This window comes from Hyperoodon ampullatus (genome assembly GCF_949752795.1).
Source record: "Hyperoodon ampullatus genome assembly, chromosome: 2".
Lineage (NCBI taxonomy): Eukaryota > Metazoa > Chordata > Mammalia > Artiodactyla > Ziphiidae > Hyperoodon > Hyperoodon ampullatus.
Window position 1 is genome coordinate 99,176,261 of NC_136915.1, and position 26,824 is coordinate 99,203,084.

Consider the following 26,824-nt stretch of genomic DNA (forward strand, 5'->3'; position numbering starts at 1 on the left):
TTCATAACTCAACTAAGCTTCCTCTGGTCCAACACACTAGGATTCTGGAGACATCCACACATCTGTACATCTGAAGATAAGTAGACTGGAACAAATAGACGAGGTGGAATTGGGAGAACATCAGAGGTGGTACTTGCAATCTGGACTCCATGGCCATGACAGTACTGAGCCAACAGTTCCAGAGGGCCCAGTAGTAATAGGGGAGGCAGCACACACAGATTAGGCCTCCAGACTGCAGCAGTACCCCAGACACAGGAAACCAGGCATCAGCAGTGGAAAGGCCCATGACCTCAGCCCCTCCAGTTCTGGTGGTGCCTGGACTCTGGCACTCTTTCATCTGACAATCCCAGATGCATCAAAGGCACCCATGACCCCCTTCCCACACCACCCTCCCTCTGCCCTTGCTGTGGCAGAGTTGCCCACCACCCAAGCATCCCTGGACCCAGTGGAGGTGCCCACCATCTTGATGCCCTTGGCAGTGACCCTGGCAACAATGGCAACATTGGCAACAGCAAGGCACCAGAGATTCTGGAGGCAAAGCAACAAGGGCATAAGTGACACCTCTGGCAGAGGTGGTGGAGGGTGGAAAGTCAATTTTCAAATATAGCCAGAGACATTTCGGGTAAGAGAAACAAAAACTTGTGCTATAGCACTACCTACTAGAAAAAAAAAAAAAGGCCTCTAATAACCAACATGTTGAATTGTTAAAATCAAAGTGAAAAGAGTTTTACCTAATTTAAAAAGGTGTTTGCTACTTCAAAAGTGCCAGCGGAGGAACAACTCATTAAGCACCATGAAAAACCATGGTAACATGGTATCACAAAAAGAAAATGGCAATTCTCAGGAAACCAAACTTAAAGTCATGAAAGAGTGTGAACTAACTGATAGGGAATTGAAAATATCTGTCATGAAAGAACTCAATGAGCTACAAGAAAACTCAGAAAGACAGTTCAATGAGCTCAGGAATAAAATTAATGAACAGAAGGAATGCTTTACTGAAGAGACTGAAACTCTAAAGAAGAACAAAACAGAAATTCTGGAGCTGAAGAACTCAATAAATTAGATGAAGAAAGCATTAAAAGCATTGGAAATAGAGCAGACCATAAGGAAGAGAGAACTAGTAAGTTCAAAATCTATGAATGATTCAGGTAGAAGAGAAAAGAGAACTACAATTTTTTTAAATGAATAAATTCTATGAGAACTACCCAATTCCATTAGGAAAGGCAACATAAGCCTAATGGGTATCCCAGAAAGAGAAGAGAGGGAGAAAGGAACAGAGTTTATTTAAAGAAATAATAGGTTAGAACTCCCAAGCCTGGAAAGAACTGGGTATACAAGTTCACAAAGATAAGAGAACACATAATTATCTCAGTGCAAGAAGACCTTTTCCAAGACACATTATATTAAAACCGTCAAAAGTCAATGACAAAGAAAGAATTCTAGGGCTTCCCTGGTGTCGCAGTGGTTGAGAGTCTGCCTGCCGATGCAGGGGACACAGGTTCGTGCCCGGGTCTGGGAAGATCACACATGCCACGGAGCGGCTGGGCCCGTGAGCCATGGCCGCTGAGCCTGCGCGTCCGGAGCCTGTTGCTCCGCGATGGGAGAGGCCACAGCAGTGAGAGGCCCGCGTACCGCAAAAAAAAAAAAAAAAAAGAAAGAAAGAAAGAAAGAATTTTAAAGGCAGCCAGGGGGGGAAAAAAAGACAGTAACCTACAAGGAACCCCCATTAGGCTATCAGTAGATTCCTTAGCAGAAACTCTACAGCCCAGGAGAAAGTGGGATGACATACTCATAATATTGAAAAATTAAAAACTGTCAGCTGAGAATACTCTACCCAGCAAATTTATACTTAATTATAATGAAGAAATAAAGGTTTTCCTAGACAAACGAAACCTGAGGGAGTTCATCACCACTAACCCTGCCTTAAAAGAAATGTTGAAAACACTTCTCACTACCTCTACTTCAACTATGTTGGTGTCTTTGCTGTTTCTTCAATAGTCCAGGCATGTTACTGTCTCAGGGCTTTTGCACAAGCTAGAATAATCTTTCCCAAGATTTCTATTTGACTTTCTGCCTCACTTCCTGTAGGCCTTTCCTTGAAGCCACCTTCTCAGTGGGCCCCTTCCTGGCCATAAAACTCCCTTTTCCCTTCTTCCCTGTCTGTGATTCCTTTGTTTTTCCTTGGCAAAATCAATACCTGACATCCCATACATTTTATGTATTTACCATTTTTATTGCCTTCCCTGCTAGAATTAACCTCTAGGAGAACAAGGATTTCTGTTTGCTGCTATATTCCCAAAGCCTAGAGCAGTACCTGACATATTATAAGAGTTTAATAAGTACCTGTTGAATGAATAAATCAATGAGGGCAGGAAGGAAAATAATGAACAAGTTGAGTAAGCCAAGCATTGGACTTTATATAGGTTATCTCCTACATGGTGAATATTGTCCTTGTGCTACAGGTGAAGAAATTGAGATATTGTGAGGAAAATTTGCCCAAGATTATGAAGTTAATAGTTAGCAGAGCTTATTTTCAAAGCTGGGCTTTTCTGGCTCCTTCTACACCATAATGTTGCCTTGTAGAAAGCAATGTCACAATGACTTCAGGGGTGGGGGGGCTGTTGCTTAGCAGCCACTCTGAGTTACACCCATCAAATTCCTGGTTAAAGTCCACTTGTAAGAGTGGTCACTCATGGAGATGATATACAAGAGAGTCAGGGTGTTTAAAAGTCCCTTTGATAGAGAGTTCTGGTCCAGAGCTTCTCAGAGATCTTCAAAGTTCATGCCATCTGGGCTTCCCTGGTGGCACAGTGGTTGAGAGTCCGCCTGCCGATGCAGGGGACACGGGTTCGTGCCCCAGTCCGGGAAGATCCCACATGCCGCAGAGCGGCTAAGCCCGTGAGTCATGGCCGCTGAGCCTGCGCGTCCAGAGCCTGTTGCTCCGCAACGGGAGAGGCCACAACAGTGAGAGGCCCACGTACCGCAAAAAAAAAAAAAGAATCTCTGAGTGGGATGGTGGGATGGTGGGATGGTGGGGGTAGTAGCTGCAATAAGTTACCTTGGCTCTCTACCCACCATAGGTTTATTTCTACATCCTAAGCCTTAGGTACTTTTAGGTAGCTGAACCATACATACCCTTTTCTTAGTTTTCTACCAACTATAGGCTTGTTTCTAAACCATAGCTGATACATGAACACGAAAAGGATGATTTTGTTTCTCTACTTAGAAGGCTTTTCATGTGTGTGTGTGTATATATATATATATCACCCTCTAACATATTGGTCTTTTTCTTGGAAACAGGATATGACACCTTACCCAGGCATGTACCAGACAGTCAATCCTCGAGAGCAAAAACACAAACACAATTTTGCTCCATTTAATTCTTTGCTGCCTCGATTTAGGACATACTCAAAGGACTCTTGTTATCCTGGGTATGTGTCCCTCTTTCTGGTGCACTTCAACAAATAGCAATAGGAAAGGAAGTACAAAAAGGGGTTTCATCCCAACCATGCCCTCTAAATAAGAAATCATCTATCTTTAAAGATTCAACCTCTTGCCTTCCAGGTCTCTAGAATTATAAAATTGTAGAGTATAGTGATTCATTCAATAAATATTTATAAATAGCCAGGCAGATTTGTAGGGTTCAGAGATTTTGCATTAAACCCATCACACAAGATTCCTGATTTCTTCGAGCTTATATCTAGAGTCCAAACAATGAGAAGCAAATAAACAAGAAAATATCAATGGTAATAAGGAGAGTGACCACATTATTTGTTAGTCAGACAGTGACAATTCTCAGAATGAAGGGTGTCTTATTAACAATTATACCAAGATGGTAGCCATAAACTAGGGCTGTCATGGGTGCATCAGGAAGTCTGGTGACCTGGTGATGTGCTGAATAAAATCAAACAGGATGATGATATCATACAGAGTGGTGGACTGGAATCTACTTTGGCAAGGATTGTCAAGACAGGTCTTTTTGGGGAAATAACACTATATGAAATCACAATGACAAGACTGAGCTGGCCCTGTGAAGATCTGGGCCCAGAGCTTCTCAGAGAGGAGGAATAGCAAGTGCAAGTGCTATAAGCTGGGAAGGAATTTGGTGTGAGGAAAAAAGAAAGAAGATCAGTTTGGCTAGAGTGCAGTGACCAAGGAGGAAATGAGAACATAGGAGGAGGGGTGGGGCTAGAATACATAGGCCTAGTAGACCAAGGGAAGCATTCTAAGTGCTTTAGGAAGGCTTTCAGAATGTGTGGAATTGTAGGGCACAGGGTCAAGGTCTTTCTTTCTTTCTTTTTTTTAAAATTAAATTAAATTAATTAATTAATTTATTTATTTATTTTAACATCTTTATTGGAGTATAATTGCTTTACAATGGTGTGTTAGTTTCTGCTCTATAACAAAGTGAATCAGCTATACATATACACACATTCCCATATCTCTTCCCTCTTGCGTCTCCCTCCCTCCCACGCTCCCTATCCCTCCCCTCTAGGTGGTCACAAAGCACTGAGCTGATCTCCCTGTGTTGTGCGGCTGCTTCCCACTAGCTATCTATTTTATGTTTGGTAGTGTATATATGTCCATGCCACTCTCTCACTTTGTCACAGGTTACCCTTCCCCCTCCCCATATCCTCAAGACCATTCTCTAGTAGGTCTGTGTCTTTATTCCTGTCTTACCCCTAGGTTCTTCATGACCTTTTTTTTTTTTCTTAGATTCCATATATATGTGTTAGCATACGGTATTTGTTTTTCTCTTTCTGACTTACTTCACTCCGTATGACAGACTCTAGGTGCATCCACCTCACTACAAATAACTCAATTTTGTTTATTTTTATGGCTGAGTAATATTCCATTGTATATATGTGCCACATCTTCTTTATCCATTCATCCGATGATGGACACTTAAGCTGCTTCCACGTGCTGGCTATTGTAAATAGAGCTGCAATGAATATTTTGGTACATGACTCTTTTTGAATGATGGTTTTCTCAGGGTATATGTCCAGTAGTGAGATTTCTGGGTCGTATGGTAGTTCTATTTTTAGTTTTTTAAGGAACCTCCATACTGTTCTCCATAGTGGCTGTATCAATTTACATTCCCACCAACCCTCAGAATGGGAGAAAATATTTGCAAATGAAGCAACTGACAAAGGATTAATCTCCAAGATTTACAAGCAGCTCATGCAGCTCAATAACATAAAAACAAAAAACCCAATCCAAAAATGGGCAGAAGACCTAAATAGACATTTCTCCAGAAAAGATATACAGATTGCCAACAAACACATGAAAGAATGCTCAACATCATTAATCATTAGAGAAATACAAATCAAAACTACAATGAGATATCATTTCACACCGGTCAGAATGACCATCATCAAAAATTCTAGAGACAATAAATGCTGGAGAGGGTGTGGAGAAAAGGGAACACTCTTGCACTGCTGATGGGAATGTAAATTGATACAGCCACAGGGTCTTTCTTTTACTGGTGAGAAATCCAAGGATCAGAGAGTGAGTGTAACTTTCTCAAGGTTGTACTAAGGAAGTGGAGATGTTGAATCTTGATTCCCTCATCCATTCTATGTGTTATTTCCACAGCAAAGAGTCTACACCAAAAGACAAAGTGTTATGAACAAAGGCAATTATTAAATAATCCCATTATCCAGAAATTTCACCTGGTTCTGCTTTGCTGCCCCTAGATTACTGATAACTTTAAATTAGCACTGCACTTTTATCCTCAAATTTATATCATGAGCAGTACTTATGCATCACTGTGTTAGCTGTCTTTTATCACCCACAATTTCTGGGAACTTATGGTCTCTCAGCTAAGGATACTGAAATTCCGGAAATATTTTAAAATAGAGTTGATTTTTACATTGTCAAGACTAGATATCTTGAATGCTAAAACTTAGTTAGAAATACATTAAAAGGTAAAGGAATCCTATGTTAATCAGTTGGCTGACTTTCCCCAAAAAATTAGGACTCTAGATCAGAGGTAGAAATTCATATATGGCCACTAACTCATTACATATGATGTTTTGTATTTTTGTTTCTAGCCCCACCACATACAACCCAGAGATAAAGCCACCCAAAAAAGTCACCTGGCCAATGAAATTTGGATCTCCAGACTGGGCTCAGGTTCCATGTCTACAGAAAAGAACACTGAGAGCAGAGGTAATAGGATTGGACTTCTATGGAGCCCTTTACCTAATACTTCCCTGTATACCAGTGATTCTTAACCAGGAGTCTGTGAATAAGCATCAAGAAATCCTTGTTCCCCTGAAATTATTTGCACAGTTTTGTGTGTATATGCATATGGGGATCTTTTTGGAGAGTTACACAATTTCACTTGATTTTTAAATGTGCGTGTGAGCAAACAAGTCACATTTTCTTATTTAGTTCTCAAATAATCTATAGTAGTCCGAGATACTTATCCCTCTATGACTGAGGAGGAAACTGAGGCTCAGATGAATTAAGTGGCTTGTAGAAGTTGCTCAACCAGAAGCTAGGTCTTGTGAGTCCTAAGCCAGTGTTCTTTCCATCACACCACTTGTGTATTAGATCATCAAGGGGCTGTGGATCATTCTAGCAAGAGCATGGATTTCAGGGACAGACTGCCTGGGTTCAGATACTAGTTCTATATTTGCTTGCTTTGTGATCCTGTGCAAGTCCTCTAACTATTCTAAGCCTCAGTTTGTTTATCTTGAAAATGGATATAATAATAGACTCAATCTGATAAAGTTGTAAAGATTGAGATATTGTAGAAAAGCATTTAGCACAGTACCTGTAACGTAATAAATGATCTCAATCCATGTCAGCTATCATAATTCCAGAGGTGCCTTTTTTCCCCTAGTGGAACTTTGGATTAATTCTACAAATATTTATTAAACACCAAACGTATTAACGTCATTGTGCCTATGGGTAACATTCAAGTATTAAACACACAATCTTCATTTTCAAGAAGTTTACCAGCTACACTTGACAATTTACCAAGTAGAAAATAATTCCTAGAATGATATATTCCAGAGTAAGATGACAAAGAGTACATGTACAAAGCAATGCTGAGAGACTCACTAAGGCTAGGTTACTATGCAGTTGGGGTTCAGTTAGGCCACAACAGTTATAACGTACAGTTCTGTTTTGCACAGCCAGGAAGACCAGAGGCAGAGGGTTCTCATTCGAATATTGACCTAGAAAATATTCTTTCACTGCAGCTGCCCACAGACAAAGACTTTAGAAAACCTTGGAACCGTGTGGCCTACCTAAGCCTGTATTACAACTGAAAAGCTGTGACTACCTTCACATGTTCCTCCTGACCACAGACTCTCCAGGATTGAGGACAGAGCTGCTCTTGTCCTTCTGCATTGCTCTGGCCCACCTGTCTGCCAGCATGGGGCACAGGGAGGGGCAAGGGGCTCATAACCACTATATAACAGCATAAAGACTAGTTCAGAGGGCTCTCTCTCCATGTGCTGGTTTGTTGTGTATACATGTAGATGGGCCAGGGGGGTTTCTACTGAGTGTTCAGTGGGGTGGCTTCACTTTTCTGAAATACTTGTGGGTCCCTGCCCTCTAGCTCTAATTCCCAGGCACGAGTTTTATGTTTTCTACCACTAGCCCTTGTGATGGGTGACTGTTAGTCTATACATATCAAGGATTTGGATGACTTGCTTGGTCTTGTATTTGGGCTTGCTAGATGCAGAGGATACTTAAAGGCAGAGTTAATATTTAGGTTTTAGGGGCTCTTCCAAGTGTCTGAGTTCCCCAGCATGGATTGGGGAGGTCCTGATTTGATTGCCTTTCCCAGATTTGTGTAAAACTCACAGAATCAAAATATCGCCCCTTTCCCATTACATCATCTATTTAGTCTGTCAGTCATCATCATATTGAGTTCCTACCATGCATCAGGCAGAGTGGCAAACACTGGAGATACAGCAAGAATCAAAATAAACTCACTTACTGGCTTCTTGAGCCTGGACTGAAGTATGAGAAGGACTCCCCAGGGAGGCTAGTGGATTGGATCTGTTCCCCACTCCCAGTGTGAACGATGCCCTGAAGCCTTACAAGTTACTCTACGTGTGTTAAGGTCAGAACTCATGGCAGCCACATTCAATGTACTTATCTAGACACTGGCCTGGGAGACAGGCCTTTTCCTTCCAGCACAAACTGAAATAACTCAAGTATGGTCCTTCAGAAAGGGCATTAAGTATAGTCTACCTTATCTTTTAATGGGAAGGTCCTTTTGTGCCTACTTAGCCTTCTTAGTAATTATCAGACCAATGGCAAGTCTTCATGTGTCTGGATACCAAAGAGTGAAATGCTGCTAGTGCCTCAAAAAGCTGTAGACTGCTGTACTCTTCAGGGTCAGCATATGATAAGTGTTAGCTGGTGAAAGAAGCACTAGGAGTTGAAACCTATTGGGAGTATGATGCTGAGAGGCCTAACTCCTTAGGGGCCAAGATCTTCTGAAGAAAAATGGTGAAAAACAAGTCCATCAGAAATCAAATTAGAATATTGAGATAATGCTAAATATACCTCAGTCTAAAAACTTTTACTTCATTTAATCTGATCATTTAAAGATTTCTATTATCTTGTCAAGAAGTATTTTTATGACTTGAGATAAATCAAGATTTACATTTCTCACTGCTTTTGCCCACCTCCCTCCCTTTTCTCCTTTGGATCCACACATATGCTGCTTTTTTCAGAGGTGGTAATTTAGCATTCATTATTTTTTCTGACTTAGGGTCTTGGGCCCCTTCTTTGGAGGATATTGACAGGGATGAGAGAACATTTTTCACACTGTTTTTTGGTTCATCGTCTCAAGGCTTTTGCCAGAGAAGGCAACTCCCCTTTCTAAAATAGTAATCTGATTTGACAAAAAGTAAAAATTTTACTATAGCTTCAGTTAACCTCCAGGGTCCCTTGAAATTCTTAACTGTATATACAAGTACTTAAGAAAAAATACAAATGAGTACAAAAAATAAAGCATACAGTGTCATTTATTTTACATATGGATTTTGTTCAAGGGGTTTACAGTTTTTTTAGAGCTTAATGGAGTAAAACCTAATTATAATTCTGCTTTAGTAACGTAGGGCTTCCAAATTGACAGATAGATTGATATAATATGTAGACTACATGGAGTATTAGAAGATTAAGTTTAACATGCAGCACAAGAGAATTTGCGACAAAGTAGAATTTTTCCAACATTTTAAATTGAAGGCCAATTACAACACTTGCAGTTCTGGTGGAACACCAGACCCTGAGCACACTGGGAGTGGAAGGTCTTGCCTCCAACACACTGGTGGAACTTGGTGGTGTCTTTAGGATTGCTATAAATGCCATCTGCTTTACCAGTGCAGAAACCTTCATCTCCTCCACTGCCCCCATCACTGTCACCTCCACAACTTCCTCCATCACCACCACCTTCTCCACCACTGCCGCTGTCTCCACTGATATTGGCACAGAAAACTTCACTTCCGGGTGTCACTGGTGGGTTGTCTCCACCGATACTGGCACAGGAAACTTCATTTCTGGGTGTCACTGGTGGTTTTTACCAGGTCTTGGTGGCTGGTGGAGTGCATTCTAAAGAACAAAAAGACCATTTCAGAGCATCATCATAAGCTGTTTTTGAACCTAGAAGCAAAAACTATAGACCTCCTCTTACATCAGTTTTGTTCTCCAAGAACTTGAGCCCTGTGAGAGTTCTCAAGTTATGGTTGGGAAGAATGTTACAAGGGGACAGATGTCCACAGCAAGGAGGAAGGGAGAACAAGGGCCACTGGAGTCCTAACAGGATGTCAGCCCTAGGCTTATACTACGTTTCCACTCAGGGAGAAGTGAACCCAACCCTACCGTGATTGGACCAAGGATATTATGTGGGGGGCTAATTAATACTTGTGTTTTCATAGAGGAGGCTTATCCATATTTCTGTCATAAGTAAAACATCTGCATTTTGTCATCTTGTTAGCAGTAAGTATTATACTTAGATTTTTTCATCTTGTTATGCTTCGTTTCGTATGCTTTATTTTTGCTTGTTTCCTTTCAACATTGCTTTTTCTCCCCTCTTTCTCCCTCTGGCAATTCAGACATTTTATATTTCATTTTACTCCATTACTAGAACCCTCTCCACCACTAGAATTTGCTGCCTCTTACTCCCTCACTCTATAATTTGAGCCCATCTTTTTATAATCATCTCTTAACAGGTTTTACAATTTAAAAAATCAATTATTCTGTCAATTTCCTGAGAGTAGAGACATACAGAACTCTTATATCTTCTACTTCTCTACCTCCATCTTTAGCCTTACCCCAGGGATGCTTAACCAAGGAACATACAAAGCCATGTGAAGAGCAGGGGTTTCTCTCCTCACACTGTTGAGTCATGGACCAATCAGCAATATGAGCCTTTGTGCCTGCTCTTCTTCAAGACCTACCTCCAACCCTCCCCACTAGCACCCAAAGACAAAATCTGTAACTAAGGCAGGTGGGAAGTGGCTAAGCTGGCCTGCTTATGTCTAAGTTAGGATATGGTGCACTGCACTGACAGGGAAGCTGTCTAGTTTAGAGAAAATGTCAGCACAGGCATCAGACTCACTTTCAAGATATCAGATTCTTCCTCCCAGACAAAATTTTCCTGAGAAGAAAGGCCCACCTCTAGGGTATAAGGTATATTCAAATCTTTGCCCACATAGCTACTGAACTTAGACTGGTGTCTTGATTGAAAAAAATATTTCTAAAAAGCCTCTTCCAGTAAATCTGTCCCTTTTTCACATGACGCTCTGTGGCTACCTCCATGCACTCTTGCCCTTCTGCAGTTGCCATTCTTGCAGCTTGACCTACATCATCTTTAGAACAATGTGGTGAACTTAGTAGTGATGCACCTGAGGACAAGCACAGGAGTGACTTCAGCTTGATTGTGAGTGAATATTTGCCCTTATTGCAGAAGGAGCCTAAGAAGTCATCCAGATCAATGGCCCAAATCACGGCCCCACCAAAATTGTTCTCCTTAAGAAAGTCAACCTGCAGACACAAACAGCACTTGGTAGCCAGAATCAAATGGCATCTACACAACAAAGAATGGAGTACAGGGTGACAAGGGGATATTAGGGAGAAAAATGCAAGTGGGTTGAAACCCTATGAATTTTTCTTTTATGAAAGGATACGTGCTTTGTGAATTCAAGGTATGATTGTCTAACTCAGTTCTATTTTTGTTTTCTTGCTCCAGTTAATAAACTCTTGGGTATTAATATAAACAAAGCTAATATTTATTTAATACTAGTATTCCAAGCTAAGCTACATTTTAACATTCATTACTTGCTTAATCTTCACAGGAACTACTAAGTAGATCCTATTATTATTACTCCTTCACAGATTTATGGGAACTCACCCAGTCGTAGATGAGGACTTGAGAACCAGGTATATCTGACACCAAAGTCTAGACTGTTAACCACTGCACCATACAGCCCCTTCCTCCTCCATGTTGATCACCTTTCTCCTGACCAGGATTCTGTAAAAATGAACTGACAGAGCAGTGCGAAGGAAAGAGCCGGATGTGAGCCAACGTGGTAAGTCACTGAACAGAATGCTGGCGGCAGGCCCAGGAGCAGAGTTCAGACAGCCCACCTGAGGGAGTCCAGGAGCTGCACAGAGAAGGCATCACTCAGGCTGGAGGGCTGGCTGGTCCAAGGCCCGGATTTGACAGACAGAAAGAGCCACCATAGGGCCCTTGCTAGGCAGCTCTTTGTCCAACACCTGCAAGTGATGGCAGTAAACAAACTTCTGTTACCGCTGTCTTGCCCTTGTCCCCAGCCTTAGGCTTCCCCTGTGCCCCGAGCCCAGATATGATCAAAGTAGAATCATTTCTGGATTCAGGAGCTGCCAGGCTGGCTTTACTTCAAGTAAGAAGACACAGGTCCAGCGGTCACTACTGGGGCTGCCTCTGAGTCCAGGGTACAAGAAGAAGAGGTCCAGACCATCAAAGCCATGTGTCCTCAGGAGGGCTATCACTGAATTGACAAACTTCTGCCGGTTGGTGAATGTGGACAGCATAGTGGTGAACCTGCAGGGAGACCAGAGGTGAGACCAGGAGTGTTTTCTGCACAACCGCAGCCTCCCTTACAAGACCCCGTGGAGGGCACAGTGGATGTGACTGAGGAAAGGAAGGCGGGTCTTTGAAACTCTCAGAGCCTCTGAAAGCCTATCCCAGCACGGGACTACAATACCCAGGAATGGGGACTTCAGGCTCCAGGGAGGATTTGCAAACCACAACTTCCCCTGCCAGATGGAAACAAGCACACAACCTGGGGTGGAGATTGCAGGCTCAGGCCAGCTTGGCCTCTGAAAACATGGTCTGCCCCTAGCCAGGCACTGTCCTTCTGCAGTTTCCTCGTGGGTAACAGTTCAGTCCTGACACTCTGTCCTGGCACTGACTTTCTCTGCTTGAACAGATTAGGGGAGGGAACATGAGCCAAGGGCCAGCATTTCCAGAAAGATCTCTGAGCTAACGTGGCACAAGAGGGCCATGCTCTGACTAGGAGTTCAGTACTCTTTGCTCTTTTGTTCTTTGGCTGTTTGATTGTTTTCTTTTTCTTTTTTTTTTTTTTCTAGTGCTTTCTCTTCCACAGTGAAAACACTATTGGAAAACTTGTAACTTATCAGAGTTGAACTTTAAGCAATTTGGGACTAGTCCTGAGTGCAATGATTAGAAAATTAACCAGATTCAGACTTAGGCAGGCCTAGTTCCATTATCTGGTTTCCACCCATAGCTGGGCGATCTCTCATGGTCACCTGTGTGAAATATGGTTAAGTTTCTTAAGCTCGCACTCTTGCTTTTCTCTGCAAATTTAGAATGTAAACAGCCACTCTGTAAGCTTCTCCCAAGTAACCATGAGATAATGCATGCAAAGCCTCTGGCCAGCATCTGTACACAGCGAATGTTCAAGAAGTCGTGGCCCAGGGAGAGACGAGGCCTGGGGTCAGGCAGAGCCGGTTCTCACCCAGCTCCCTGCATCCTCCCTGCATTGCTCCTGGGTTCTGGGCCAGGTGCTTCCTCACATTCCCCCACTCTCAGGCCTCCAGGTGTCCCTGTCCTACAGCTCCTTCCTCTAAGGCAGGAAGGGAGGCAACTCTCTACCCTTGGCCTCAGCCATGAAATAGGGGACAAGTTTCTTCAGAGAACATGAAGGCAGTTTGTCACCACCACGCTGCCTAGTGGAGGGTAACGAAGAGTAGCCACCATGCACTGGACACAGACCATGTGCCCAGGTGCTCAGCTGAGCATCTTATTTATATCACTTTCTTTCCTCCCATCCTTTCAGGTTGATACCACTGGCTCCATTTATAAAGCAAGGAAACCCAGGCCCTGGGAGGCTTGGGGTTTACCCATGTCCCAAACAAGACTTCTCCCCTCTCTGAGGAAAAAGCCCTGCCTCTTCTGAAGCATTGAGGGGATAACTGTGAGCACCCCATTTTGCCCCTCATTTCCCCCCAGCCCCTTTCTCACCACCTCCTGGACCTGCCTTGTCTCCCCTCACTCACCATAGAGGAGAGGTCAGGGGACCCTGGAGTCCAGGGCCAGGTCAGGACTCGGGGGAGTACTAGCGTGTCTCCCCATGGCCCAGCTGGCTCCCCACTCTGTCTTCACCTCCGGCCTGCCTGCTCCTCCCCCATACACTGCCCCCACCCCAGAGAGAAGACCTGACAGCACAGTCTCACCTCGATGTGCCGAAGTTCCACCCCCGATGGACAGCAGTGTTTTCAACTCCCTGTTCCTGTGATGCAGGACAGAGTCTGTGAGCTGGGTTCTCATTCATTCATTTGGGAAACTGTGGCATGTAGGGGGGGATGGGGCGACAGCAACAGAAAGGGGGAGACGGGTGGAGAAACCTAAGGAAGAAAAGGGCAGAGCCCAGCAGAACCCAAGAAGGGAAGAAGGAAAAGAGGGAGAACAACCAGCCCACACAAAAGTCATCACACCCAGGAACCCCCTGGCTGTCCAAAGACCCCTAAGTTCCCCGCTCCCATGACAGTCCCATAAAAAGGAAAAGAAAAAGCAGCCTAAAATTTCTCTACACTCACTTTCTTAGTCAAAAAATATTTACTGAGCAATTATTATTTGCCACTGGCTGTTTTAGGTGCTTGAGATACAGCAGTGAACAGTGGACAGGCTCCCTGCTCTCCTCTCCAGAGCTTGTAATCTAGTGACATGGATTTCCCCCACCCTTCTATAACCATGCATGCAGTGACAGACCACCCCCGGGGCAGGAGAGCCCAGGAGTCCTGGGGAGGGAGTACTGAGCACCAGCTCTCTGCCGGGCACTGACCCAGTTACTGGTGAACAAAGATATCAGAGACATTGGCCCTTCCCTTGGGGGGCTCATTTGCAGGTGATAGATGATAATAGAAACACTAGCATTTGTGAAGCATTTGTGATGCACAGCCCTCTCTGAAGCACTTCAACAGCATTAATACATAGAATCCTCAACACGGGGCTAGAAGGGTGAGTTGGGAGATACCAGGCAGAGAAGAGAGAGGAGGCCATTCCAAGCAGGGGTCACAGCAGCCACGAAGGCAAGGAGACAAGGACAAGCTCAGAGTGCTGGTCAGTGAGGAGCTCCCAAGGCAGGGGAGCTCCGGAGCGCCCTGGACAGGAGGCTAGGACACAAGAATCAGAGGAAAGTTGACGACTTACAGGAGAAAAGGATTAACTCTCTTCCATTTGTAAAATACAACCCCACATCCAAAGTGAACACACCTCTCCTTGAGCTTGTTGAACTCTGGGTAGAGGATTTTCTCATCCTGGGGATACTTAGGAACAATCCAATTGTTGTTCATTGAGGAAAAGGCAAATACCAGGCGGGTGCAGAGAAAGGGGTCCAGGTCCCGGGGCAGGATCGAAGCAGGGCTGGGCCGACTAAATGCCCAGTTGGTGAAATAACACACCAGTTTGTGGGCAGAACCTGGCAGGGGAGAGCAGGCATTTGTTGGCAGAAAGCAAGGTGGGGATGGAGCTCAGCTTCCACAGAGCAGCGTGGACACAGCTCAAGAAGCAAGGCCACTGTAACACCACCCCACTCACACCCCAAATCTACACTGAAGGCAGGTCCCTCCCCCACTGCTGGGGTACCCAGGGGCGGGGGGAATTATGCCTTGTGAAACCCTGGTCAGAATGGATCCTCGACTTTGGATCCTGGCACAGAGAGTAAGCCAAACAACAGGTGACTGAAAATCCTCTGCTGAACTGCATTGGGTCAGTGATTCCTGACACAGAGCCAGGGTAGGGCAGGGCTGCAGGGGCACTCGACCTGGAGCACTTCTCAGGTGGACACTCTCCCTGGCTCTGGAGAGGACCACACAGGGTCCTTACCCTTGTCATGTTTCAGCACAAGAACCAGCCCTGCAGGACACAAAGGAGGAATCACACGCAGATTCACAGGCACACCCAGAGTGACACAATCCAGCACACCCTCCAGTTCTGAGTACATCCACAAACTAACACAAATGGAGACACACACACACTTCCCTCTTTCCTGTTCTCTACACTGAGCAGATGAAGCCAGATCTACCTAAAATAATAAACACCACTTCAGTAAACACCATATGTATACACACATGCTTTGCACAGGGACAACCATGACATTTAGAAGTCCCAGCAAAAGCTCAAGGTCAGTGGATCTCAACCTTGGATGCTAATTTAAAAGTAGTGTTATCCTATTATTCAACATAGTTTTGGAAGTTTTAGCCACAGCAATCAGAGAATAAAAAGAAATAAAAGGAATCCAAATTAGAAAAGAAGAAGTAAAGCTCTCACTTTTGCAGATGACATGATACTATACATAGAGAATACTAAAGATGCTACCAGAAAACTACTAGAGCTAATCAATGAATTTGGTAAAGTAGCAGGATACAAAATGAATGCACAGAAATCTCTTCATTCCTATATACTAATGATGAAAAATCTGAAAGTCAAATTAAGAAAACACTTCCATTTACCATTGCAACAAAAAGAATAAAATATCTAGGAGTAAACCTACCTAAGGAGAAAAAAGACGTGTATGCAGAAAATTATAAGACACTGATGGAAGAAATGAAAGATGATACAGATAGATGGAGAGATATACCATGTTCTTGGATTGGAAGGATCACCATTTTGAAAATGACTGTACTACCCAAAGCAATCTACAGATTCAATGCAATCCCTATCAAACTACCAATGGCATTTTTCATAGAACTAGAACAAAAAATTCCACAATTTGTATGGAAACACAAAAGACCCCATATAGCCAAAGCAAACTTGAGAAAGAAAAACGGAGCTGGAGGAATCAGGCTCCCAGACTTCAGACTATACTACAAAGCTACAGTAATCAGACAGTATGGTACTGGCACAAAAACAGAAATATAGATCAATGGAGCAGGATAGAAAGCACAGAGATAAACCCACACACATATGGTCACCTTATCTTTGATAAAGGAGGCAAAAATATACAGTGGAGAAAAGACAGTCTCTTCAATAAGTGGCACTGGGAAAACTGGACAGCTACATGTAAAAGAATGAGACAACAACACTCCCTAACACCATACACAAAAATAAACTCAAAATGGTTAAAGACCTAAATGTAAGGCCAGACACTATCAAACTCTTAGAGGAAAACATAGCAGAACACTCTGTGACATAAATCACAACAAGATTCTTTTTGACCCACCTCCTAGAGAAATGGAAATAAAAACAAAAATAAACAAATGGAACCTAATGAAACTTAAAAGCTTTTGCACAACAAAGGAAACCATAAACAAGATGAAAAGACAACCCTCAGAATGGGAGAAAATATTTGCAAATGAAGCAACTGACAAAAGATTAATTTCCAAAATTTACAAGGAGCTCATGCAGCTCAATAATCCAAAAAAAAAAAAAAAACCAAGAAAAAAACCCAATCCAAAGATGGGCAGAAGACCTAAATAGACATTTCTCCAAAGAAGATATACAGATTGCCAACAAACACATGAAAGAAGGCTCAACATCATTAATCATTAGAGAAATGCAAATCAAAACTATAATGTTATATCATCTCACACCGGTCAGAATGGCCATCATCAAAAAATCTACAAACAATAAATGCTGCAGAGGGTGTGGAGAAAAGGGAACCCTCTTGCACTGCTGGTGGGAATACAAATTGATACAGCCACTATGGAGAACAGTATGGAGGTTCCTTAAAAAACTAAAAATAGAACTACCATACGACCCAGCAATCCCACTACTGGGCATATACCCTGAGAAAACCATCATTCAAAAAGAGTCATGTACCACAATGCTTATTGCAGCACTATATACAATAGCCAGGACATGGAAGCAACCTAAGTGTCCATGGACAGATGAATGTATAAAGAAGATGTGGCACATATATACAATGGAATATTACTCAGCCATAAAAAGAAACGAAATTGAGTTATTTGTCATGAGGTGGATGGACCTAGAGCCTGTCATATAGAGTGAAGTAAGTCAGAAAGAGGAAAACAAATACCGTATACTAACACATATATACGGAATCTAAAAAAAAAATGATCATGAAAAACCTAGGGACAAGATGGAAATAAAGACACAGACCTACTAGAGAATGCACTTGAGGATACAGGAAGGGGGAAGGGTAAGCTGGGACAAAGTGAGAGAGTAGCATGGACTACCAAACATAAAATAGATAGCTAAAGGGAAGCAGCGGCATAGCAAAGGGAGATAAGCTCGGTGCTTTGTGACTACCTAGAGGGGTGGGACAGGGAGGGTGGGAGGGAGGGAGATGCAAGAGGGAAGAGATATGGGGACATATGTATATGTATAGCTGATTCACTTTGTTATAAAGCAGAAACTAACACACCACTGTAAAGCAATTATACTCCAATAAAGATGTTTAAAAAAGGAAATAAATAAAATAAAAGTCGTGTTATCTTGTGTCCTCCCCCAGGGATTCTGATTGAATAGGTCTGAGGTGGATGCCAGGCATAAAAATGTTTAATGTGCAGCCAGAGCTCCACCACTGCTCTGATCTCTCCTCCCTGAGCCACCCTGGCCCTTCACTGTGTAATGTCCCACCTCTACCTAATCCAGGCCCCTGAGTCCCAGGATGCTTCTTAGGCACCAGAGAGACAACAAGCTTATGAAGCCTGGCACCCCTGGACTGAGAGACATTGCAGGGCTGGAACCCACCACACTCACCAACCCATAGGAACAGCTTCCCCATCTCCATGTTCTGAGAGCTGTAAGCCTAGACATGGAACCCCTTTATATGCGCTTCCCCAAGTATGACCCTGGGACAACACTGGGATAGCCCAGCTAAATACATACAAAACCAGGGACAATGATTAATGGGCAGCTGCCCCAGAGTCACAGTGACCCCAGAATCTCCTGTCCTCCCACCCAGCAGAGCTATAGCTCTCAGATCCAACAAAGCAACAACTCCCTTTGACACTGACACAGAGTGGGTGTCCACCATGAGCCCTGGCGAGGGCAGGGTGGTACTCAGCCCCTCTTTCTGGAATTCAGCCCCACGTGGACTGAGTATGAGGAAGAAACACTGAAGGGCAGCAGTAATTCTATTGTTTTAAGATCAGTGGTTTTAGAGAGCTGTGTAATGTAAAGTTAAAAAGCACCAGACATGGACTCAGGCAGGCCAAAGTCTGAATCCTAGTGTCAAAAATTAGAAGTTTTAGGGCTTCCCTAGTGGCACAGTGGTTGAGAATCTGCCTGCCAATGCAGGGGGCACAGGTTCGAGCCCTGGTCCGGGAAGATCCCACATGCCGCAGAGCAGCTAAGCCCGTGCACCACAACTACTGAGGCTGCATGCCACAACTACTGAAGCCCACGCACCTAGAGCCCATGCTCTGCAACAAGAGAAGCCACTGCAATGAGAAGCCTGTGCACTGCAACAAAGCAGCCCCTGCTCGCCACAACTAGAGAAAGCCCGTGCGCAGCAACAAAGACCCAATGCAGCCAAAAATAAAAATTAACTAAATAAATAAATTCATTTAAAAAATAAAGTAGAAGTTTTATCATCTTGGACAGTTACTTAGCTCTTTGAGCTTCAGCTTCCACACTTGTAAAACGGAGATAACACTTGAACTTACCTCATAGGGTTTTATACATATTAAAGAGAATGTGTCACTTCGTCCCAGCATTGACATATACACACTACCAAATGTAAAATAGATAGCTAGTGGGAAGCAGCAGCATCACAAGGGTAGATCAACTCGGTTCTTTGTGACCACCTAGAGGGGTGGGATAGGGAGGGTGGGGGGGAGACACAAGAGGGAGGGGATATGGGGATATATGCATACATATAGCTGATTCACTTTGTTATACAGCAGAAACTAACACAACATTGTAAAGCAATAATACTCCAATAAAGATGTTAAAAAAATTAAAAAAGAGATAATGTGTGAAAAACTGTTAGTTCAGTGCTTTGCATATAGTAAGGGCACAGTTAATGGTAGCAGGTATTAGTGATACCATAAGAGTTTCCCCGAGAGCAGGGTTCTCAAACTCAAATGCTGACAGGCAGGTAATGTAAATCAATGTAGTGGACACAAAAGAATAGTTCACTTTCCACTTAATTGGAAGAATAACAGTTCAAGCTCAGTGACACACTTCAGCTAACATGAGGAGGCAGCAGAGATTGGTATGAACAGGGACAGCACTCTGAGTAGCCACTAATTTCTGCATTGTAGTGAAGTAGAACCAATCTTTTGGAGGATTCTTCAATTTCTCAAGAGAAAACAAAAATCTGAATTTTTGTTTGAGTCAACAATGTTTGAGCCAGTATAAGAGCCAATGGGGACACTGTCATGAGAAGTGTCATGAACCTAAGGAATATAATGAATCCAGTTCTGGACACCGGGATTTTTAAAATATACAACAATAATACAGCAATAATATGAAGGGTACAACAATTTATGAAGGATAAATAACATAAGTCTATACTCCAATGATCCATCAGCTTTTTTTTCTGCTACAGAGGCTCTCAGACCATGAGAAGGTCCCATATCTCTGGGTCTGAACCTCAGCCATGGGGGACCAGAAACTGGATGTTCTCACTGTATCCACTATGCCCATCCTCTTGGAGACTCACACAGCTGACCCAATCCACACGCCATGGAGGTGCTAACCAGATATCAATATAATAACTGACACTGGCAAATAACAATGGCTATTGGTTGAATTCACTTCATTTCCAATATGCAGAAACTAGGAAAGTTTAATTTGTATCAGCAGGTTGCTTGCATATCATGGAATAAAAACAATAAGTATAAACAATGGTATAGAATGTTTAGGGCAAGGATATTTCACTGAAACTTGGGAAAGCCTGAGGGAATACCCCACCCAACAGAGGCTGTGTCTCCATTCGTTCAGCCCTCTTTGCCTTCCTTTATGTATTCAATGAATATTCATTGAGCATGGGCCAGGCCCTGATAGCCACCCTATGTTTGTGGTGATGAAGACACAGTTTCTGCTCAAGGAGCTTCTAGTCTAGTGAGCACATGGATCACATCCTCCAGAGCTAGTGTGTGTCTCTCTCTTGTATCTCTTGGATGAGTGCAGTGGAAATCACATGAGTTTTGTTTCTAAACAGGATTGAGATCCAGTTCCTGCTCTGCACTATCATTACGTCCCACCTGCATGTTCAATGCCACCCTCCATACCTTGGGCTAATATTAACCTGAATCAGGAGATAACTAAGTCCCTGAATGCAATGCTAGATCAGATTTGGCAACATCTCACACCATTGGTAGATTACCCCTGGTGTGGTTTCTAACTCTAATGACCAAGCTCTTACTTGTTTCCCAGTTCTTAGCCCTTGTGCTCTAATTCTTGTTTCTGGGTCTCCACTTTGATTTCTCCTGGTTTATAACTGTAGGCACCACAGTTGGTTCCTAGGGCCTGGGTCCTAACTCATTCTTGTCAGGCTCCTGGGGCCTTACTGCCTGTCTTTTAAGACCACCCTGATGTGAACGCCTGCTTCTCTCTGCTTCTAAGCCTCCCTTCACACCACCTCCTTCTCCCCAGATGCCACATCACGGAGATTTCCCACAAGGTTTGTGCCCTTCCACCCAGACTCCTGCCAGGGGCACTAGCTGTTCATGCTGTAACCATCACAGGGTCAAATCTGCCTGCCAACCGAACCTCCTTCAGCTGTACCTGGCTCAGTGTTCTGGGCTCCTAATCTGCTGTAGTGGGCAAGGCTGGATCCCAGACCTCCCTCTTCCATACATTCAAAAGTGACTAATGATGCTGAGAAGAACGGCAAGATATAACAACGGATGCCCAGGAGTGACCTCTGCTTCATTCAAGGATGACTGTGCCAAAGAATTGGCAACTAAGCCTCTGTGTGTAGGAGATGATGAATAGTGAAATGCTGAGTGAGGGTCAGGTTGAAGATCGCTGTGCCATGTCGCACTGTTCACTCCCAATCCTCCTCCTTGGGTTCCTGCTGTTAAAAGTACAACCGTTGCTTTGTATTTTCACACACCCACCCAGATACTTGGAAAACACTCCTTCCTAATGCTCAGCCTGTTCTCACAAAATGAGAAAAGGCACGTACAATACCTTTAGTTGGCTTGCTGAAGAAATCCCCACTGCAGCACAACCTCTTCCACATTCTACAACACTCAACTAGATGAAAGCAAGATCACAGACGTGAAGGGCTGTGGGTTTAACAAAGCATTTGACCAAATTTTTCATGATTCTCATGTGGAAGAATTGGAGAAGTATGACTCGAACAAAAGCAATTGGTTGAATAACATAAGAACACAAAGAGTGTTGACTCCAGATCAGTGTAAACTTGAAATAGCTTTACCACATCTCTAAAATGAAGGAGATAGACTAGAGCATTATTTCCCAATAGTTAATATAAAAGATGATTTTTGGTTGTACATTAGGATTTTTAAATTTTAATATTTATGTGCTTATTTTTAATGTGTTAGAAAATGTAATTATCCAAAAACCCCATGATTTCTTAGATATTATTTAAGTGTAAAACTTGAGGCAATTCAAAAAAGAATATTTTAATAACGTAGTAAAGGTAACACTATTCATTCAATCTCCTTAGAAGACATTTTGAGAACACCACAATCCTAAACGCATCTTGTAACCCAGCAACTTCACTTTTAGAAATTTACCATGCAGATGTATCTGCCCAAGTACACAAAGAAAGTATGTTCACTGCAGGTTTATTTGTAACAACAACAAAAAAGAGAATTCCCAACTAACTAAATGACCATTACTTGGAGACACATAAATATGTTATTGCACATCCATGCAATGACCTCTTTCTTTACCTTTTGAGACAGTGGTTTTCTACTGGGCAATAAATCACCCCCATGGGACACTTGGCAATGTCTGGAGACATTTTTGCTTGTCACGATGGGGACAGGGGTGCTACTAGTACCTAGTGGGTAGAAGACAGGGATGGTGCTAAACACCCTACAAGGCACAAGACAGCCTCCAACAGCAAAGAATTATCCATTATTGATAATTAATAATCCCAAGGGTGAAAAAAAAAAACCCAGTTAAAGCAGAGCTGCTTTCATTATTGTTCGTGTTCTTTTAATGCCATCACAAACCTGAGATCACGTATATACTTACCCCTTATTACCCTAGATTTAAAATTAAACAACTGTTTCAACTATTGCAAAGTGAGCTCTTTTAGTGAGGATAAATGATTGATTTATCTTTGTAGCCCCAGAACCCATAATTAAATAGTCTGCCTTTGGAATGAATGAGCTAAGGAAAAGCACAGCCAAGAAGCACACTCTGGGGCTTCCCTGGTGGCGCAGTGGTTGAGAGTCTGCCTGCTGATGCAGGGGACACGGGTTCATGCCCCAGTCCGGGAGGATCCCACATGCTGCAGTGTGGCTGGGCCCGTGAGCCATGGCCGCTGAGCCTGCGCGTCCGGAGCCTGTTCTCCGCAGTGGGAGAGGCCACAACAGTGAGAGGCCCATGTACTGCAAAAAAAAAAAAAAAAAAAAAAGAAGCACACTCTGGCTTAGAAAGAGGCAACTGGCATTGGGTCCAGTTATAGAAGCAGGGATTGTAACAGCTATATTTTATATTACTTGTTTTTATCTTCCCATTTCCCTCCTGTTACTTTATATGAGGGCACTGTTGATGGCTAATTGTTTAGGTTTAAAGTGAAAGTATGAACAAATGAACATCATCCCATGATGATAAATAGCTGATGGAACTTTGGGTATCTCTTGTGTTGAGGTCACGACATTTGACCTGCATTTCGGACAAGAGAGGACAGTAGGAGGCAAACAGGCTGGACCACAACAGATATTTTCCAATTATCCCTCTACCTCCCTATCTTTCTCCACCTTGCTCTCTGCCCCTGCAAGTTAGTCTGTTTGGACTACATCCAATAGCTCAGTGGGCTCTGCCTGACAGAAGAGTAGAGGGAGGAAGGAGAGTGAGGTCAGTGAGTTTATTCCCCTAGGGATCACTCCCTGTGAATTCACATCAAGATGACCATAATCCTCCTTCGAGGTTCACTGTTCCTCTCAAGGAAGAGTGCTTGACCTGACTATCTCTTCTTCCAGTTTCAGGTAACCTCTCCCTGTAACAGCTCCACTGTTCTAGCCCTGGCTTCCTATACTAGCTCTATGATTCCCCTACACCACTCCCAAAACTCCGTAGTTACTCTCTTTGTAAATGAACCCTCCTCACATTATCTTAATTTGAGTGTACCACCTGTTTTCCTTAGGACCCTGACTGACAGACCATATAATCTTGGATCATGTTGCTTAATCTTTATGAGCCTGTTTTCCCACCTATAACGGTAAAATATTAATAATTTTCTTTCCAAGTGTTCAGATTATTAAAAGTCTTACTTTAAATAGAGTGTTTAAAGACTAAGTACTCAAAAATATGACTGTTAACTATTTGCATTTTTTTAGGTGCAACAGAACACTCAACTAGAAGCAATTTAACCAAAATGAAAACTTATTTACACCCATTAAAAGAAACCCAGAAGAGATGGCTTAATCAGCACTGCTTAATTCAGGTGTTCAGCACAATCATCCAGGACCCAAGGTCTTGACATGTTTCTTCTCTAAAGGACATGGCCACCCGTACCTGAACAAAATCAAAGTCCTGTTGGTAAATATGGAGGAAGGAGGGAGAATAGTTATTAGACAGTCAACTGCGCAGGCTACACTGTTATTAAAGTGTATGTTAATGAGCAGCTGCCCAACCTTTGGTGGCACAACAGAGTGCATGTGGCCCAGAAAGACTCTTGGGGGGTTGCTGTCAGAAGAGCAGGGTCAGAACAAGAAAGACAATACCCTTCACAGAAACCAATGAAGAGGGACTGTTATTCCTGATGACAGTGATGACTTCGCAGAAAGATTCCCATAACTCTGACAACAGCTTCTATTCACTTCCAACCTCACAGAACATGCAGCATTTTCCCCACTGACCAAGACAGTAATTGTTGGAGTTGTGGGGTTGCAAACAACAGATACCGGCTCTGGCTAAATCAATCAAAACAGGAATTCAAAGGAAAGCCTGTAAGGCAACTTACAATCAATGGGCATGTTATAGAAGAGTCTTGAAACACAGGCAGTGTATATATGTCCATTCTCTAATAGGTCTGTGTCTTTATTCCAGTCTTGCCCCTAGGTTCTTCATGACCACATTTTTTTTTTTTTTTAGATTCCATATATATGTGTTAGCATACGGTATTTGTTTTTCTCTTTCTGACTTACTTCACTCTGTAGGACAGACTCTAGGTCCATCCACCTCACTGCAAATAACTCAGTTTCATTTCTTTTTATGGCTGAGTAAAATTTCATTGTATGTATGTGCCACATATTCTTTATCCATTCATCTGTCGATGGACACTCAGGTTGCTTCCATGTCCTGGGTATTGTAAATAGAGCTGCAATGAACATTGTGGTACATGACTCTGCATTATGGTTTTCTCAGGGTATATGCCCAGCAGTGGGATTGCTGGGTCGTATGGTAGTTCTATTTTTAGTTTTTAAGGAACCTCCATACTGTTCTCCATAGTGGCTGTATCAATTTATATTCCTACCAACAGTGCAAGAGGGTTCCCTTTTCTCCACACCCTCTCCAGCATTTACTGTTTGTAGATTTTTTGATGATGGCCATTCTGACCGGTGTGAGGTGATATCGCATTGTAGTTTTGATTTGCATTTCTCTAAAGATTAGTGATGTTGAGCCTTCTTTCATGTGTTTGTTGGCAGTCTGTATATCTTCTTTGGAGAAATGTCTGTTTAGGTCTTCTGCCCATTTTAGGATTGAGTTGTTTGGTTTTTTTTATATTGAGCTGCTTTTTTTTATATTGAGCTGCATGAGCTGCTTGTAAATTTTGGGGATTAATCCTTTGTCAGTTGCTTCGTTTGCAAATACTTTCGCCCATTCTGAGGGTTGTATTTTGTCTTGTTTATGCTTTCCTTTGGTGTGCAAAAGCTTTTAAGTTTCATTAGGTTCCATTTGTTTATTTTTGTTTTTATTTCCATTTCTCTAGGAGGTGGGTCAAAAAGAATCTTGCTGTGATTTATGTCATAGAGTGTTCTGCCTATGTTTTCCTCTAAGAGTTTTATAGTGTCTGGCCTTACATTTAGGTCTTTAGTCCATTTTGAGTTTATTTTTGTGTATGGTGTTAGGGAGTGTTCTGATTTCATTCTTTTACATGTAGCTGTCCTGTTTATGTTTTGGTTTTTGATAATAGTCATTCTGACAGGTTTGAGGTGTTATTTCATTGTAGTTTTGATTTGCATTTTCCTGACGATTAGTGATGTTGAGCATTTTTTGAGGTGTCTGGTGGCCATATTTATTTATTTATTTATTTACATTTGGAAAAATGTATTTCAGGTCTTCTGTTCATTTTTATTCAAGTTGTTTGGGTTTTTTTGATATTAAGTTATATGAGTGCTTTATTATTCTAGATATTAACCCCTTATTGTATATATGATTTGCAAGTGTCTTCTACCATTCAGTAGTTTGCCTTTCTGTTTTGTTGCTGGTTTCTTTTCCTTGCAAAAGCTTTTTAATTTGCTATAGCTCCATTTTTCTTTCTTTCTTTCTCTCTTTCTCTCTTTTCTTTCTTTCTTTCTTCCTTTCTTTTTCTTTCTTTCTTTCTTTCTTCCTCCCCCCAATTTTGTTGTCCTTGCCTGAGAAGGCAGATCCAAAACAATATTGCTAAGATCTAAGTCAAAGATCTGACTGCCTATGTTTTCTTCTAGGAGTTTTATGGTTTCAGGTCTTACATTCTTACATTCAAGTGTTTAAAACCAATTTGAATTTAGCTTTGTATATGCTGTAAGATAGTGTGGCCCAATTCCTTCTTTCACATATAGCTGTGCAACATTCCCAACACTATTTATTGAAGAGACTCTCTTTTCTCCCCTGTTCTGTATTCTTGCCTCCTTTGTCATAGCTTAATTGACCATATAAGCATGGATTTATTTCTCAGCTCTCTATTCTGGTCCATTGATCTATGTGTCTGTTTTTGTGGGAGTATCATAGTTTTGGTGTCATATTTTACATATTTTTATTTTGCATACCCTTAACTAATCATTTTAGATGTAGATTATTTTACTACTTTTGTCCTTTAGCCTTCATACTAGCTATAGGTGCTTGATCCTCTGCCTTTTACTTTATGTTTCCATTTACCAGTGAGAGTTTTCGTTCATAATTTTTTGTATCTAGTTGTGGCCTTTTCTTTTCCATTTGAAGAAGTCCCTTAACATTCCTTACAGGGCCAATTTACTGGTGATGAACTTCTTTTACAGTTGCTTCTCTGGGAAACTCTTTCCTCTCCCTCAG

At 42.4% G+C, this 26,824-nt stretch overlaps 1 protein-coding gene across 1 annotated transcript; it reads left to right on the forward strand.

The window, feature by feature from the left end:
* Nucleotides 1–367: 367 nt before the first annotated feature.
* Nucleotides 368–7,280, forward strand: CIMAP3 (ciliary microtubule associated protein 3; the record flags this gene model as incomplete). Its single annotated transcript, XM_079721540.1, has 4 exons — nt 368–505; nt 3,301–3,431; nt 6,054–6,171; nt 7,212–7,280. 4 exons carry the CDS (start codon nt 368–370, stop codon nt 7,278–7,280), a joined length of 456 nt encoding a protein of 151 aa, XP_079577666.1.
* Between the last annotated feature and the right edge of the window lie 19,544 nt (nt 7,281–26,824).